The following is a 17,565-nucleotide window of genomic DNA, read 5'->3' on the forward strand; positions in this document are numbered from 1 at the left end:
TGCACGGGCCCGGGCCGGCCCAAAAGCCCGAGCTCGGCCCGACCCGCGGGCCGGGCTCGGGCCGGGTAGCACGCAATATTTCGGGCCCGGGCCGGACTCGGGCTTGAACCGAAAATTTGGTCGGGCCGGGCCGGTCCGATCCGGCCCGGGCCGGATCGGACCGGCCCGGTTGCACTTAGAACGATTGCACTTAGAAAGCCTTCACATCAATAAAAGAAGCGTCTGGGTCCCACCAGCTTAGTTCGTGCTGCTGAGCACGAGGTCGCGGGTTCGATTCCCGGCCGCGGCGGCCGCTTTTCTGATAGAAGCGAAAAGCAGAAACGCCCGCGTGTACGAGATTTCGGCGCGCGTTAGATCCCCAGGTGGTCAAAATTAATCCGGAGGCCTCCACTACGGCGCGCCTCATCGCCTGCGTTGCGTCGGCGCGTTAAACCCTACAATCAATCAAATCATCGGCTTATTGGGAGAGAAGGGGCCAGGAAACGAGGACACTCCAGCCACCGACTACAACATGATTGTAGTTGCTCTCTCCTTTTCGAAAACAAACAGAACAAACGTGGCCTGGAGATTTCGCAGTGTGTGCAGAGTTTGAAGAACCAATTTTCTAAGCAGAGCCCATGATTATTTCGCGTAAGAATTTCTTTCGAGCCATGACTAAAGGCAAGAAAGAACTGAAGCGCAGATAAAATCATGCTGCCAACGTAACTAGAGGGAAAGACACAAAAATTAAACGGTGAAACCGGACGCATCGTCTGATCAAATTTCAGCAAGGAATGGAAGAACGCAAGGTGCAATATCTGTTGAAGAACTACAATAATAAAAAAAATTCCCTTACTCGGAATCATTTAAGGTATCCTCGGGTGTGCCTTGATTTCGAAGGCTGGCAATTACACGGCTACCGAAAAAAAAAAAGCTTCTAAGTGAGGATAAGTTGTACAAAGTTCGATCCAAGTTTAAAGGAAATTTAAATCTTAGACAGTCGTATTCGCTTTGTGCTTACGGTTTTTAGGTTAACAACAAACATCTTCAAGTTCATGTTAATATCCTGTCGGACTAGGGATGATATTTAACAACACTCTGGCGGGCTCGGGCCGGGCCCGGGCCGTGTCTCTATCGGGGCGGGTCGGGCCGGGCCTAGAAATTTCGGCCCATGCACAGCTCTAAGGTCCACCCCCTCACCCAAAATTAACTTCTACATTCTGCGCCACTATTTACTGTACCTATTAAATGGCTTCGCCGATTAGGCATTTTTGTTCATTTACAAAGCGTTTACATTTGGTGCTTCTTGGCAGATTTTTCTTTTTTTTTCTTTATGTGTTAACCGCGGTGCTTTAGATAAGCCTCTGCTATTTCGTCCATTCACTTTTAGCTTTCGTTTTCCCCTTGGAAAAATAACTACATACACTACTACAACAACTGAGTCCTCGCTTCGCCATTTGCGCATTATCTTGCATATACAAGGTATGCTTTTTGCGGCTATGATTTTCGGCAAAGAAGGCTCATGATTAATATCAGTTAACTGCGAAATCAGACAGACTTAGTGGAAGAACAGGGTGATTCATGTAACATACCTCTCCCGCGAATTCTTTTCACAATACATTGCCGGTCGAATGCACTTATATAAGACGCAACTTTTTTCGCAGATGAGATTTAACACCAAAACGAACGATCAAGAAGCGAGCCTCATTGATGCTTTATTATGCGTGTTACATTTAAAAGTCTAGAGACATTGCGCTGACTTAAGTTTACAAACAAAAAAGTAGGAGACGCGCGTATAGGCGGTGGGCACGGATGCGCCTCTGTGTGCCGTGTTTCTCCCGCTATTTCGTCTTGTCGACTTAGCTGTTTTCACTGTTAAGACGTACAAACAAGCCCACAAATAAGTTCTCCTTCCCTCTGGAAGCGGTTTGTGGCCACGGAATGCGTGTGCATATAAGAATCCGATAGGACATCCCCGTGCTTGCAGCGCGCTGCCCCAGCGGCGGGGATCAACATGGCGGCTTCCGTAGCAGACGACGCAGTTGTCTCCACCCGTCACGGAGGGGCGGCGAGGAGGAACATTCAGGCACCCTAGCCGGTCCGGTTTCTTCTCCCTCCTGCTGCCAATTCCTTTGAGCGAAACGTACAGTCACTAACAATTTGCAGCTGATCGCGGGAGCATCCAACAGCGGTCTCTTGAAGCTGCATAGTGGCCGATTTCAGAATTTTGGAGATTAAGATAGCGCTGAGTTCTTCCCGTCGTAGTCTCTTCCTTAATACAACCATGATACAACCCGTAAGATGGCGCTGTTGCTTGTTTATTTGTCACTGACGCTATCACTTTCAAATTGATTGCGCGGTGACTACGCTGCAGTTCTCTGGTGAGCTCCCTTTGAGCCCCAAGCCGACGTGACCGCTACCTTTCCCTCCTTCTGCGGGCGAGGCCCACGAGGATTCGTCAAAACTTATAGCTAGGCGACACGGCACCCCAGGCACTGGCATAGTCGCTGGCTTCATTGTCTGAAGATAGTGCGAATCATGTCGCATAGAAAGACTGCGCTAGTGCGCTTGCCCTAACTTAAGCTCAGTTGCGTTATTAAAGGGACCCTACAACACTTTCGATAAGCGCTTTCCCTCTTTCCTTCGCGTCTGGAAGCACTGCGAAAGCTACAGTTATCCCCAGCACGGAGCGGCACTTCGTGATTTGCTTGTCACACCAGATACGCCTTCCGTTTCTGCTTTGTTTTTGTGGCTTTATTTTTTAAGTTGCTATCGAGAAGCGTTCATGGCTGCAACTGAAGGAAAACCGGCCAACAGCCGCTACATGGCCTCAGTGACGTAAATGGGGCCGTCGAAGAACGTCAAGACCGGCAAAGAGAGAAAAATCTTTTGAGCGAGTTTCCAAGTTATCTGATGGGCATAGAACAGTAATTTTTGCCTGGGGTCCTTTGCGACCCCCCCCCCCCCCCCCCCCCTGATCTAAGTACTGGGTGTGTTGGGCGACTGCGTTCTGCAAGCGTTTCAGATTTCAAAAAAGGTTGAAAGAAGCTTTGCAGGGTCCCTTTAAGCGAAGCATGAGGAATATAAGCGTGGCAGCCAGTGGTCTGGTATAGAACAGCGATTCTTTTTTTTGTTGTTGTTCTAACATAGCTGAGGGCGCTCCATTACAAGCTTCGCAGTCACGATGCTTTGGAGTTTTTCGGCTGACACTCATGCACTTTTTCGGGCCCCACGCCAATTATTCCTTTGCCAATAAAATGATCCCCATACGCACAATGGCTATTCAGTATTCTCAGCCGCGTGTAGATCCATCCTCAAAAACGCATGCCCCACACCAGCCTTTGATTGCGTTTATGCTTGACTGAAGACTGCCCCCGATGACTGTGTCGTTCCACCGGCACCTCCCCTACTTAACAAATAAATGCTGCCCGGGACATGCATCGTGTTCGGCTACTCATAGAAATAAATCGGTAATATTATGTTGTCCGCTTTCTAATGCAGCCACGAAGACAAAACACAAGTTTGCTTCCTTAGAAAGACTTGTTTGTGCCGATAACAGTTATGGCAATTTTATAGCAGACTTGAAACATGTAATCTAAACTGTAAGGACAACATAAGAAGAGTTGGACAATCCACTATCGTGCGAATACTCCATGCCGCCACATCTTGTTTGCGGGGTTGGCGGCCGCCCATCTAAGTCACGTTTCTCTAAGAAACACGAATGGTCGTTTGCACCGAGGCTTCTAGTTACCTTTTATCGCCTCACTTGAAAGCTAGCGTCCAGTTAACACACTGATGAATGTGTTGTAAACACAATAATCTCTCTTGGGATACCTAAACGAGAACAATGTGGTCTTTCTGTCTCCGTTCGGGTCTATCTACCTGTCTTTCAGTGCGTCGATTCAGCCAACCGTCCAAAATTAGAACTACTCTTCGCTGAGGCGTTTACGAGATCAACACATTTCCGAACAACCGAACTTGTAAGCATAGTTGATACGTTTCTGCGTCGTCCAGCAAAAAGAAAATATTACGTATATTGGATGAAAAACATAAATACATAACTGCAACATGCAGGGTTCTGAAGAATAAAAATAGAGGTGGACGCAATATTTGTAGTAGCAAACAAGAATAACGCAGCGAAAACAATATGTTAGCCCCAAAATACAAAAAAGATCTTGCGCACGAGCCTTTGGCTCGTGGATAGAGGGTTAGGCACAACATTAAAAAAGATCGCAACAGAAGAAACGCCGGTAGTTGAACCCGCGAAAACAAAATGACTTGAGCGAACCTCCACCATGTTTATCATGGAGGGATGAGGAGAACAGGGTTGGAGTTGGGCGGGAGGGAGGGAAGAGGCATTTACTTGGGAAGGGGGGGGGGGGGCAGAAAACGCCGTCTTTCGACGATATTTGCAATGAAGCGGGCAGATACGATGGCAATGTCTTATAGCTGGCCCATATTATGCCACCCCTCGACATATTTGGTTAATATAGCAAACATTTGAACGTTTTCCAATATTTTATGGGCTTCATAGATAAAAACCTCTTTCGCAGCTGTGATAGAGCTGTGTGGCTTACAAGAGGCTATATCTGTCAGATTGAACAAAGTTATAATTTTTCTTCCTAGCTTTTTAGACTTCCATGGATATTACTGCAAAGCGGCTCCCATTTAGCCCCTTTAAGCGTGCCCTGCGTGTGCTGGAAAAGGGGGATACTCGATTCAGCAAGTCTTATTAGATACAGGAATCGTTCTAGAGAGAGAATACACGGCGATGTGGTTTCTTCTCAATACGTTTTTCTTAGGCAGCAGACGACGTTCCCAAGTGCGAGCCTTAAAGACATCCTGCAACACTTTTTTCAACTTTCTCTAAATCCTAAATGCCTTGAGAAGCTACCCAGCAAACACATCTAGTACTTTGAATAGGGGGTCACAAACAACGTTCGCCAAAAAATACGGCTTTTTGCCCATCCAAAAACTCTGAAACTTGCTCAAATTTTTTTTTTCTTTCCCGGTCTTGGCGTTCTTTCTTCGTCCGCTATAATTACGTAAATAGAGTGGTGTTGCGTCTAGTTGCCGCCTTCTTAAAGCCATTGGGCAATAAAGCAATAAAGGCATTGGGTAGGCATTTTAAGAAATCGCAAAAAAAAAAATGTAAGAACGGAAAACGGATCTGCTGTAACGACCAAATCCCGTGCTGCCGCTCCGTGCTGGCAAAAACTATAGCTTCAATAATGCTCCCAGACGTGAAAGAAAAGGTGAAAGTGTTTTGAAGTATTCAAAGTTCCGTAAACTAGGCAGTAGCGATGGCGAGGGGTGGCTCTCAATCGCAGAACTTTACATATGAAGGGTGCGCAATAACACTGGCAAACGAGAGCACAGCCAAGCACAGAAATCCACCACCTGGTTCCGTTCTCCTTTTACACGTCGGCAGAAATGAGCTGAAGCGGAGTAGGCAATAGAAAGGTCGTCGTCATTGCCGAAGTTGAGGCGCAGTGCAAACCCGAGCGTCCGAAGCCGCCAGATCCCAAAGCCCTTGGGGAACGCGAGGCTGAAGAAAGGCACCACAGAGACCACCGGCACATTCATTCTTCCCACACTCGCAATACATAAGATGCGCGCATTGTGTCCTCGGGGTTCTGGTTCGGTTACACAACGCCCCGTGTCTGCAGAAGATTCCTTGGGCAATCAGCCAACATTAAATTCTCTCGGCCCTTGCGTCTTTTAGTGGTGCAAAGGTGGTTGGTCAGCTACTAGCTACACCGTTGTTTATAAACTTATGACTGTTCATGTGCGATTGTTGTTCAATGCGTTGTGGAATTATTCATCACGGTGGCCGCTTATTTACAAAAGGTTACGGGGCCGCTGAACACGCTGTTTATACGTTGTGAATGGGCAGGCATTAGTGTTCAATTCCTGAACATGTACACACATCAGAATCACCATTAGTTCTTAGCGCATATATATATTCTGCGGTCGTCTATACTGTCACTTGTTAAGCCTACATTTGAGAGAAATGATATGCCCCTTTCGACGTGCCAAGTCACGTCAAATTTTTTGTACGACAATCTGCCGGTACAGCGTTAAAACGTCAAAGTTCAATTCATTACATTATGCTTTCATTCAGTTCACCCCATGTCCGCATTCGTGCTGCGGTATTGATAATTATTCCACAGGTTTTATTATTAACGGGTTTCACTAGGTAATGCATGAATATGCTACGCACATCAGTGCGGCCACTCGACCCGTTCACCATGCCAAGCACAGATTCATTTTGCGAGTTGTTTCTCGCCTAAAACTTGTTTGCTATTATTACAATAAAGTCAAGCATGCGCGCTCTATGCAATGTCTGTAAAACCATCTCATTAGTTGCAAACCACCACTTTCTGCTAGGTCTACATTTAGCTATCTAGAGCCATTATGTGAAGGGAGATTACAGATGTCTGCTTGCCTTGCTTTCCGCAGGTTATGGCTTGAATTTCCCACACAGGCCCACATTTACCATGTGTTTAACTCTGTTACAGAACTTTTATTTATGTTTGCTGTTAAGCCGTTTATATATATCATTAATAAAAGTAAATCCTGTATCCACAAAAACAAGTAGTAGAGAGTGCGGAAGCATTAGAAAAAGGTTCCATTAGAGCACCTTCTATGGTTCGATTAGAACGATGGTCAAAAGGCAGCTGTTAGCTAGAAAAACAAAAAGACAAGAAATAAATCAACAAACAAAAACAAGAAAAAGAGATGGAGGAAGTTACTTAAACAAACTGCCTTCGTGGATGTGAATAGCTTAAAAAAGATAAGAATGCTCGATACTTAGATAAACAGAACTGAAGGCACAGAAATAGGTGCCTGGTCAAGCTGAATGCCTAGGCTAATAGAAACTTCTGTTCCAGGCCATATCAACTGGGTCTGCCCATGTATGTAGATGATGCACTGTTTAGCAAAGTGAGAAGGACGCAATACATAATCATTTTACCCTAAACTGAGCAAACATGTGCCACATGCAACTATTCCAAATACCTGCTGTAACACGAGATGTTGCATTCGAATATCAGCAAAGATCAAAACACGGCCTTATGTTTAGCACGGATTCTTACATTTGTAACATATATGTGATATGACGCCGCACAAGTTTTTTTTATTTTCTTACAAAGTAAAGAAACGCTTGTGCATTAAAATTGTGGGCATTCTTCTCGAAACCTTTCTTCTCGAAACTGTGGGCATTCTTCTCGAAACCTTCTCGAAATTGTGGGCATTCTTCTCGAGGGTCAGCTTGACTTGTTTTCATAGTCGACGAATTGAATTAACAAATTGTATGAATTGTTATCCTACCTCAACCTTCTATCCTGCTCCTCAGCTGAGAGGAGGAGCCCCAATCCTTCTCGCTAAACGGACGCGGCTGTGTGAACCACTTTGTGTTCTCGTAAGAAGTGTTGAGGGATGCCCTCGCAAGTCGTAAAAGGCAGTGGCGGTAAACTGGCTACTTACCATCTTAATTCTCCCCTACCTAATCAGCTGCGAGAAAGAAATTGTTTACGAAGGACAATACTGTGTTGGCTGTTTTGGATAGCGTGACGAGCAGTGCAGTGTGTCGTTATTAACGCCAAGCGGCGTTTCAAGAACACTAAAGCGGTCTTCCGAGGGCACGAGATGTGTTTGCAGCCTTGGTCTTGCAGCCTTGGGTTTGCAGCCTTGGTTGCCGTCTTGCTCGCCGAACTTCCACCGCGAGGATATCACCTCCGGGAACCAGAAATTACGACGCAGCAGACAGAAACGACCGCCCAGCTGAATCTGCAATCAAGCGAAGCCACCACGGAAATTTGGAAACAGCAGGCGGGCCGGCAGTCTCTTCTTCGACAATATTATGCCGGTGAAATAAAAAAAAAAAAAACAATACGTGACTGTGCCTCCGATACGCTGTGGGTACGCCGGGAGAAAATTCAAACTGGCCTGCATGCGATAGCCTGTCGCAAATGACTTAGTCATCGATCAGCCTATCTCCGACATTGCAAAGCATAGTAAAAGAGCTCCCTTTGTCTTTGCGAGTAAAAATCCTATATACAGCTTATAAAGGGCTTCGAGATGTAAGAAAATACTTACCAAACATTTTCATATTTCTCCCTTTTGAATATATTTTCAAATAAAAAGAAATAGCCACCGAAACTTCAGGGTGGGTCGTCGTCGACATTCGGAATTTCCCCTGGCCATAAATGTGAATCGAAGAGCAACGTATCATTTCATTTCAGACGAAATAGCGCTGAACCAATACGCCTGTGCTGTTCCGCACTGTCGAGAAAACAGTCTCAGGTGTCTTATTTTAGACAATGCGTGCAATGTAATCTTATCCCAAATTACTGGTCCAAACTATTTGCTGACGATTAAAGTATGAAAAATACACATTCTTTGCATTATTTTAGGACGATTTTCTTTAATACTTCAACAGCTGGAGAACTCTCCTCGAAGACGTGCACCGTAAGAATGTTTAATTAAGGAGGGCTGAATAGTCGGTTGGGGAAAGCAGTATTTTGTGTCCGTTTGTATGTCGTGAAATGTATTTTAATTTAGCTGCGTCAGCCTGTGTTGATAATGAGACCTATTACGCTGTGTGATTTTTCCTTTTTATGCCGCAAAATGCAGACCGCTACCTGGTGGGCAACGTGAACGAATTCATCTTAGCTGGCACAACGAGCACAACCTTGACGATGTGGTGGCTCTTATTAGTTTTTGCCAAACACCCAGACACAATCCAAGCAAGGCATCAGCGAGAGATCGATGAAGTGGTCGGATCAGAGCGACGGCCGACGTGGGAAGACCGAAAAAGAATGCCATATACCGTGGCCTGCATCTGGGAGGTGGAACGCTGGAAAACTGCAGCTCCCCTTGGGTTATCCAGAGAGTAAGTCAAACATTGTTGTTTATTCAAGGCCATCTATTGCTAAACATCGCTCAGAAACGCAGTTAACCGACTGAAAAATGTCACTCGGAAATAAATATGGCCGCTCGATTCTTTTTTTACGCCGAAAACAAACTATTCTTTTGACGCCTTCTTGCTGAAGCCGAGAGTGATTTATTAAAACCTCATGAAGGTGGCTTCTCTAATTCAAGTTTTAATTACCGCACACGCCGAAGAAGTTCAGAGTGCTGGTTTGTTCAGAATGCGCACCGTGTCAAGTCCGCCACGCCTTCGAGGTGGATGGAGTACACTAAGCAAAAAAATGGGCCCGTCTCCCCGCGAGGGGGACTCGAGTAAATGCGTCGCATAGGGGGTGGGTGTATTGCGTTAACGTTTAGTGTTTGGGGGGTTGGTGCTAGCACGTGTACACCACGCAGCTATCACGCCGCTAGCACGCCGCTGAGTCGCCAACGCACGCCGCTGACGACGTAGTTTGAATGAGTCAAGGATATAAGGCGCGTTCGTAGCCTTTGATTCTGTGTCGGTTTTGTGGCGCAGTGGGAAGAGCACCATGTACCTCGCGTTCCGCCCACAGGTAGTGAATGAGTTCTATCAGCCAGCAGCTTCTTGACGTAGTTTGAATGAGTCAAGGATATAAGGCACGTTCGTAGCCTTTGATTCTGTGTCGCTTTTGTGGCGCAGTGGGTACCATCTACCTTGCGTTCCGCCCGCAGGGTCGTGGGATAGAAACCAGGCGCCGGTAACTGTTATTTCTTTTTATAGTGTAGGGGGAGGCTGGCTGCTGCGGACACCGACGCACGGGTGACATCGTGAGTTATACAAATGCTGTGCATTTAAAAGACCTTGCCTTATACACCTTTAAAGTGAATACAGCACAGTCAACACGTCCACTAGTAGTTAATTCTTCCATACCTTGTCAGGAATTCCAGTGGAGGCTATTTTATTCTTTTCGCGACTCTTTCCGGTGGCAGACGATCTTGTCAGCTGTTCCTTCTTTGTCAGAATTTTGTCAGCTCTTCCTTCTTTGTAAAGTCCTACTGAAAAAGAGCTGTATGGGTCGCATTAGGCTAGGTGATCTAATACCTTTGGGTCATTCCATGCCAAATGTCCCAGGCGTAAAATCGACCATCACGGATTTGCTCAGTAAAAATTGTGGGTCATCCTCGCGTGGCCCACAATGCTCCCTGGAAGTGTTTTCGTCAAAAAAAAAAAATTGTTCATTTTCTAGCGGTCCTTTTACCTCCAAGGTTTAAATCAAACTTACGTCTGTGAAAAAATTCGTGAAAAAGTAAATTCTCTTACAATGGCCACCATTTTTTGTGAACATCATGTCGAGACCCTGGGCTGCTGTATGCCGATTTTTTAAAATATTTTTCCTTTTCTTTGCTGTGATTACGCCATTCAGAAAATACACGATGTCGAGCATTTTCAAACATTTTTAGCAAATACCAGCACATTCTCTCAGCCAATGAAGCATTTGTACCTGTATCTCAGCATTGTGAAAAATTGATAAAAACTATATTTACACTGAAAAAAGATTAAATGTGCGAGAAAACGTTTGTTAAACTTGGGAAAATCTCCCTTATGGCCCATATTCACCTTGAAATTGCGCATTGTTGTGCTCGTAGTAAAAATATCAAATGCGAGCCATTCACTAGTACCAATGATCGCAGTTTATTTCAGAAAGTTTAATCAGAACAGTTTTTGTTTTAGCAGAGAAAAAAATTCTCCCGCATTTCCCCGAGGGGGTGAATGTGAAAGTGCGAATGCACGGTTGTTGGCCCGCTTGCGGCGCTTGCGCTCGGCCCCCGCAGCCCACCGCCTCGCCGCCTTCTCTTCCATCTCTTCCATCGGGTTTGTAGTATCACGTGTACACCACGCAGTTATCAAGCCGCTATAACGCCGCTGAGTCGCCAACGCACGCCGCTGACGACGTAGTTTGAATGCGTTAAAGATATAAGGCGCGTCACTAACACTGATATCAGCGTCGTGTCCGTGGCTTGATCGGTAGAGCGTCGCGCTGCGGCCGCAAAGTCCTCGGATCGAAACCTGGCGCCGGATGCTGTTTCTTTTTTAAATATAGAGGAGCACTGCGGACGCCGCCGCCGCCGCCGGTGGGTGGTTTGGGGTCGCTTATAAAGTGCATTCGCACTTAAAATGTTTTTCAATTTGTAAAGCGACACTACCTCACCCCGTTGTTCCACAGAGCGTCTTCTCTGCACGGCATGCACCTGCTGCATGAAAGTGCCGCGAGCCAGAGGGTTTGCGCTACAAGAATACCTTTCGCCGCAATGGTAGTTCGTAGCGTCAGTACAGGAAAAAGGAATAATTCGCGTGTTAGTGGGAAAAGTACAACGTGGAGCTAGCGGTGGTGCGCCCATTCCATGAGTACGGGTAACTCAGCGGCTGCACATCAGATGTGCATTTAAAGCATGGGGTTATGCAATTGCCGCTAACGCATACAAATAAATCCGCTTAACTCGATGACTCAACCCCTGTTTATTTTGTAATTTTCGGCATACTTAAAAGATGGCGCGTATAACATACCCTGCTTCTTTAAATTCACGTCCATGCCCAGCTAGCCGTTGATTTACCCGCGCTCATAGAATGGGCGCACCACCGTTAGCTACATGTTGTACTTTTCCCACTAACACGCGAATTATTTCTTTTTCCATAGAAGAACCATAGAAGAAAGCCCGCGTGTGAGCCGGCGGCCGGAGATGTCATGCCCACGGCTCTACTGGCAGCCTGAAGCAGCTAAAAAAGGCCTCACTGGAGTGGCGTAATGCCGCAGGAAGAAACGAGCTTTCACGTGGCCATCCCGCTTGAAAAATGGATACGTAGGGACAAGGAGGAATAAATAATGATCCGCAGCTTCAGAACTATCAGGTATAACGCCTGAATATAAAGTAGCCATTGCGAGGTCACTGCGCTGGTACGAGCATCTATAATTAAACACTGAAGGCAAACCCCCCGGGGCACAGTTGAAAGTTGTGCAGTTAAGTAGGTTAACTAAAAGGGTGAATGAGTTTTTGTGTGTGCGCGCGCGCGCGTGTGTGTGTGTGTGTGTGTGTGTGTGTGTGTGTGTGTGTGTGTGTGTGTGTGTGTGTGTGTGTGTGTGTGTGTGTGTGTCCATGCATGCGTGCGTGCGTGCGCGCGTGCGCGCACGCCTGTGTGTGCTTGTGTGCGTGAGTGGGGGCGGCACGCCGTGCCATGCGGTTTCAGCACATTATTTTCAGTCTGATTTGGTTTAGAACAACCAGCTTTATTAACGGCAAATTAGGCGTTTATGCCAGAACACTCCTGCCTACGAAGGCGAAGCTTGTAACCGGTATTTTGGCCGTGCTTTAACGTCTGGCTCTCTGAACGAAGTATTTGAAGAAAGGTTTGTTTTATTTGCAATGCACAAACTTCTGGGCATGTCACTTAGACGTTTTTGCCCTCATAACGAGCCCCGTAGACGCTCGTCGCTTTCAGTCACGCGTTCTACTCAGTTTTGCTTACCAGCTTCCTACTCCGATTACAATATGCGCCATTGATCAATACCAATTCTTTAGGAAAACTGTGACTTCATACGACCCGGCAGGGTTCATAGACATTATCTAATTACTCGATCATCGTAAAATGTGGAATGTGTTTGGACACTTTAGATGCTTTATGGCCTTTTGGCACCCTTTTCTTCGTTAGCTGCATGTACTTTTCCCACTAACGCGCGAATTATTCCTTTTTCCTGTACTGACGCTACGAACTACCATTGCGGCGAAAGGTATTCTTGTAGCGCAAACCCGCTGGCTCGCGGATCTTTCATGCAGGTAGGTGCATGCCGTGCAGAGAAGACGCTCTGTGGAGCAACGGGGTGAGGTAGTGTCGCTGAACAAATTGAAATTTTTTTTATCTGCTAAAACAAAAATTGTTCTGATTAAATTTTCCGAACTAAACTGTGATCATTTGTACTAGTGGATGGCTTGTATTTGATATTTTTACTACGAGCACAACAATGCGCAATTTCAAGTTGAATATGGGCCATAAGGGAGATTTTCCTAAGTTTGACAAACGGTTTCTCGCACACTTCACATTTTTTAAGTGTAAATATAGTTTTTACCAATTTTCCACAATGCTGAGATACTGGTACGAATGCTTCATTGGCTGAGAGAATGTTCTTTTGTTTGCTAAAAATGTTTGAAAATGCTCGACATCGTGTATTTTCTGAATGGCGTAATCACAGCAAAGAAAAGGAAAAATATTTTAAAAATTCGGCATACAGCAGCCCAGGGCCTCAAAATGATGTTCACAAAAAAATGGTGGCCATTGTAAGAGAATTTACTTTTTCATTAATTTTTTCACAGACGTAAGTTTGCTTGAAACCCTGGAGATAAAAGGGCCGCTAGAAACAGAACGAAATTTTTTTTGGACAAAAACGCTTTCAGGGAGCATTGCGGGCCATGCGAGGATGACCCACAATTTTTACTGAGCAAATCCGTGATGGTCGATTTTATGGCTGGGACGTTTGGCATGGAATGACCCCTTTGCGTGAGCCCACCCGCCGTCCGAGGGGGGGGTGTGCTTCCTGAAGCCAGGTCTTAATGTTCCTTGTGACCGCGCTAGTCACGGTATTGGTAGGATTTGCTATTTTCTTGTTAAGGGCTTCAGTTTGGTGGGGAAGAGTTGCCAGCCCCATCACGCCGCCTTCGAGGGCTATGACCCAAGTATTCAGACTGTCGAGGTTTAGATCTTCCTCCTGCAGAGGGGTTTCGCCCACGGTCTCCGCCTCGACTGCAGGAATCTCCGCCGGGAACGGTAATGACGGCAGGGGCGAAGGAGCGGACTTATTCGCCTCCTCCAGTGCAGATGTCTTTGTTATTAGTTTCGAGTTTTCTGCCCGTAGCGCCGCTAGCTCTTGGCGAAGTTCGTTGAGTTCGGGGGAGGGAGGAGGCCAAAGAGAGCGAGAGGCGAACCTGACCCAGCTGCCTACCTTTTTTATCTTTGCGTGGGGTGCCGCGTCGGGAGATGTCGTGGCTCCGGCGCCGTTTCCGAGAGCAGGGAAATCACTGCTGCTGAGTGCAGGAGCGCCCTGGTCCCGTGCTGTCTTGAGCTGCTGCTGTGTTTCTTTCTTGCTGGCTGGTGCTCGGCCGCCTGTTGCCGCCGTTCCACGGCTCGCTTCGCGTCGCTCATTTTCACCGTCGGCCTGGGGGACGGTTTTGGTTGATTTCGGGGATACGTGCTGGATTCGCCAGAATTTTCCTGTGCAGGCTTGAGATCCCGTGAGGTAACTCTCACCGCAGATGAGGCAGGTGGGCTTGCATTGATGTGGGGCCATAGCGCCGTCCGCGGTGGTGCCCACTTCTTGGCCGCAATGGCCGCAGGGTTTGTCGTTCGGGGTGGGGCAGAGTTCAGCCCAATGACCAATAGTTCCGCAATGGAAGCACGCCGGAATGGTCTTTTTGTATTCGCGCCCCACGGTGACGACACTGTTATAATGTACGTACCGTGGCACCTTGCGGCCCACGTACGAAGGTGATGAGGGCCACTGCCGATTTTCCCAATTTGCGGATGAAGGCCATTTCCCTTCCCGCCACTGGACCGCTGATTTGAGGGTCTCGAAGGTCTCCTTCTCGTGCACCGTAATCACGCCGCGGCAGACCTCTCTGTTGATTTTCGCGTGCCCCGCAATGGGTAGAGCAACCTTTGCAGTCTTCAGCGTGAATTCCCGCGCCAAGGCGTTGGCCACGTTCAGGTCTTGAGTTGTCACGATGGCGATGTTTTGTTCTCAAATGGGTCACACACTGAGAATGTCCCCTCTCGGGACGCTAACGTGAGAGGCAAGTGCGACGCCCAGTTCCCCGGGTTTAAAATGGTCCTTCAAGTTCGCGGTGACTCGTGGCTTCAGGACGAGGCTGAAATCTTCGGGATTCGTGCGCGGCATGACTGGGGGTTTCCACGCAGGCAACTGTCATTTTTTCTCAGTAGCTAGTGACTTGACCGAAGGCGTGGTCGCCGCGGCGGCTTCGGAGCCGGCGGCGGTCGCCTGGGAGTGTTGACCGCCACGCTTCTTGCGGAGCGCGACGACCGTGAAGAGTCCGCCGTCCGAGATATCGGGTGGGGCAGGCACAGAGGAGTTTTCAGGCATAGAGGAGTTTTCGGGGTGGTACGGGCTGTGGTCTCGGTCTACGCCATTGCGTCGGGATCGTAGCCACGAAGGGCCGTGGCCGCCATCGCCGGCGGCGGCATCGGGGATCGGCCCCCGCCCCGCAAGGCAAGCCGACGTTATCGCTATCCCACGAGAGAGGCAGCCGAGCTCCGCAGAGGTGAAGTCGAAGATCCGGGCTAGATCGCCCGAAAAGTGGCCTACCTCGACGAAAGTGGTGTCTTCGGGTGCCGCTCGACTTTATGAACACATTGGGGTCAAAATTTCGGGTGTACTGAGAAAAATTCCGCTGGCCCCGCCGAAAACAGCCGGATCAGATGTGAGACGCGTTGTGAGAAACCACATACAGACATCTGGCAGCTAGAGAAACGATACCTTTCGCGCACTGCGTGCCACGAATGGGTCTCAGTTTTCTAAATTGGTGAATACCAATTCGTTTTTTTTATTTTAGTGTTTAACGCGCCGACGCAACGCAGGCGATGAGGCGCGCCGTAGTGGAGGGCTCCGGATTAATTTTGATCACCTGGGGATCTTTAAGGTGCGCCGAAATCTCGTACATACGGTCGTTTTTGCTTTTCGCCTCCATCAGAAAAGCGGCCGCCGGGGCCGGGAATCGAACCCGCGACCTCGTGCTCAGCCAATTCGGTTGTGTTTTAGAGGTGTTACAAAAGGCGAAAGTAGCAACTGGTTCTGATAAATAGCGATTATAAAAGTTCCCTCAGCTTTCTCGTAATTCTCAAGGTTATTAAACTAGTTTAAATCGGTATTATTGGGAATCACTAAGCTTATATGCCTAATTGTTTAGGTACCTGCGCTTGTGTTGCGCGGTGGTGTAGCCCCGAGCTAGCACAACAGGATGGCTAGGTTCCGCTGTCTCACCCTTGGAAAAACGCTCCTGTCCGCGTTCTTCCTCCTGACTCATGGCCGGGCTACAGCGGCGGCGTCGATCCGCAGCTCTAGTCCGGCCGTTGCCGACGCTGCTGCTGCTTTCGGGACGCCGCCCCCGCGAATTCCAGGTGACGGCTCTGGTTTCACTCTTTGTAGAGCCACGTGTGGGAATTCAAGTGACGTCGCGTGGGCGGTTGTTATGAATGTCGTTTAAAGCTTTGCTTTCCAACCACCTTCACAGCGTGAATTGGAGCCATTTTTTTAGTTTCTTGGTTCGCCACGAGGCAAACCATCGTCGCGATCTAATACCTGAGCCCCTCTAAGGAAGAGACTTTACGCTTCCAGCTCGGGCTAAGGTAACCATGCGGGGACACGTGCGGGCAAAACACATAAACATAAGAAGTGTCGCGACGCAGCTCTTTGCAATATATAGTGCCAGACTAGATGAGGAACCCCTGCGCTCCGAATCTCTTTCCTCTGTTTTCAAATGTAGTGCACTCCAATTCAGTGTTGTCATAACGGGCTAAATATGTTCATAAAATGAAAAGGTCAGAAGCCTAATACAAGGCAGTTTCGCGGGTATTGAAGGTAACGTACCCTAAGAAAGAGAAAAATTCAGGACGAAGATTTCGGCAGTGTTTACCGTGTTCCAAAATGCGCCTAGTGACTGCGTGCGATGACTCAATGCGACATTTTCGATTATATCAAAATAAAAGTTCAGGTTTTGGTGGCATTTAGGTCACAATATTGTTCGATTTCAGTATGTGCATTCTTTGGCATAGTTTTTATACAATTTCAAAGATACTTCCTATGTACTTGTAGCCTCTCCTGGGGCATATGAGGTAACGTAATATTTGATTTTGGAAACAACTTTCTGATTCGCTCACTTTTATAGTTTGGCCAAAATGAGGTTGCTCATATATACATTTCTTTTCAGGAGCTCTGATGACGTCGTGATTGACGGATACTTCATTCCGAAAGGCACTACGGTGATCCCAAATTTTTGGGCTTGCCACAATGACCCTGATCTATGGAAAGACCCACACAAATTTAATCCACAACGTTTTTTGAGCGATGATGGGAGTATCATATCACAGAAGCCAGAACAACTGATACCATTCAGCTTTGGTGAGGAGCTGCTAAATATTTGTAATTTGTCATTTTCTTGCTTCTGGAAAATGACGCCAAGTATATTCTGTATGTGATATGTAAAATGGTGACAAAAGTTGCACGAGCATCATACGGTGATCGCAACATGCTTTCTCTAGAGCATTTTGCCTGTGTTATCTACTGTAGTTGTCCAATTCAATACAACCTAGATGAACACCTTGAAATTTTGTTGCAACAGTGATGGATTCCGAAATATAATACACCCACCGGCACAGCTGTAGCATATTTCATGCAGTCACGCTAATTCCTGGTGGCAGCTGAGGTAAAATATATGGTACTTCTTTGATGGCCCGTAAGTTCTTAAAGGGCCGGTGAAGAGCTTTTCAAAAAATTATACCATCTTCCCGCAGGGGAACCCTGAGTAGTATGCGAAGCAGCCATGGGGCCGACTGAAGTTCCCATTAGTTTTCAGTTCACCGTTTCCGTTGACGTTCAGCTTGGCGTTCCTTCGTTGTATCAGTAGCTTCTT

General features: G+C 47.3%; 1 protein-coding gene across 1 annotated transcript in view; it reads left to right on the plus strand.

Annotated features, from left to right (window-relative positions):
- Positions 1-17,565, plus strand: part of LOC144148828 (vitamin D 25-hydroxylase-like) — a 59,631-nt gene that overhangs the window by 39,216 nt on the left and 2,850 nt on the right. The window contains exons 7-8 of the mRNA XM_077680348.1: positions 8,617-8,875; positions 16,864-17,054. Of these exons, the coding sequence (XP_077536474.1) occupies positions 8,617-8,875; positions 16,864-17,054 (450 nt within the window). The remainder of the gene's footprint in view (positions 1-8,616; positions 8,876-16,863; positions 17,055-17,565) is intronic.

Source organism: Haemaphysalis longicornis, unplaced genomic scaffold (assembly GCF_048455015.1).
Source record: "Haemaphysalis longicornis isolate Haplotype H1 unplaced genomic scaffold, Haemaphysalis longicornis Haplotype H1 scaffold_1, whole genome shotgun sequence".
In the NCBI taxonomy this organism is placed as follows: domain Eukaryota; kingdom Metazoa; phylum Arthropoda; class Arachnida; order Ixodida; family Ixodidae; genus Haemaphysalis; species Haemaphysalis longicornis.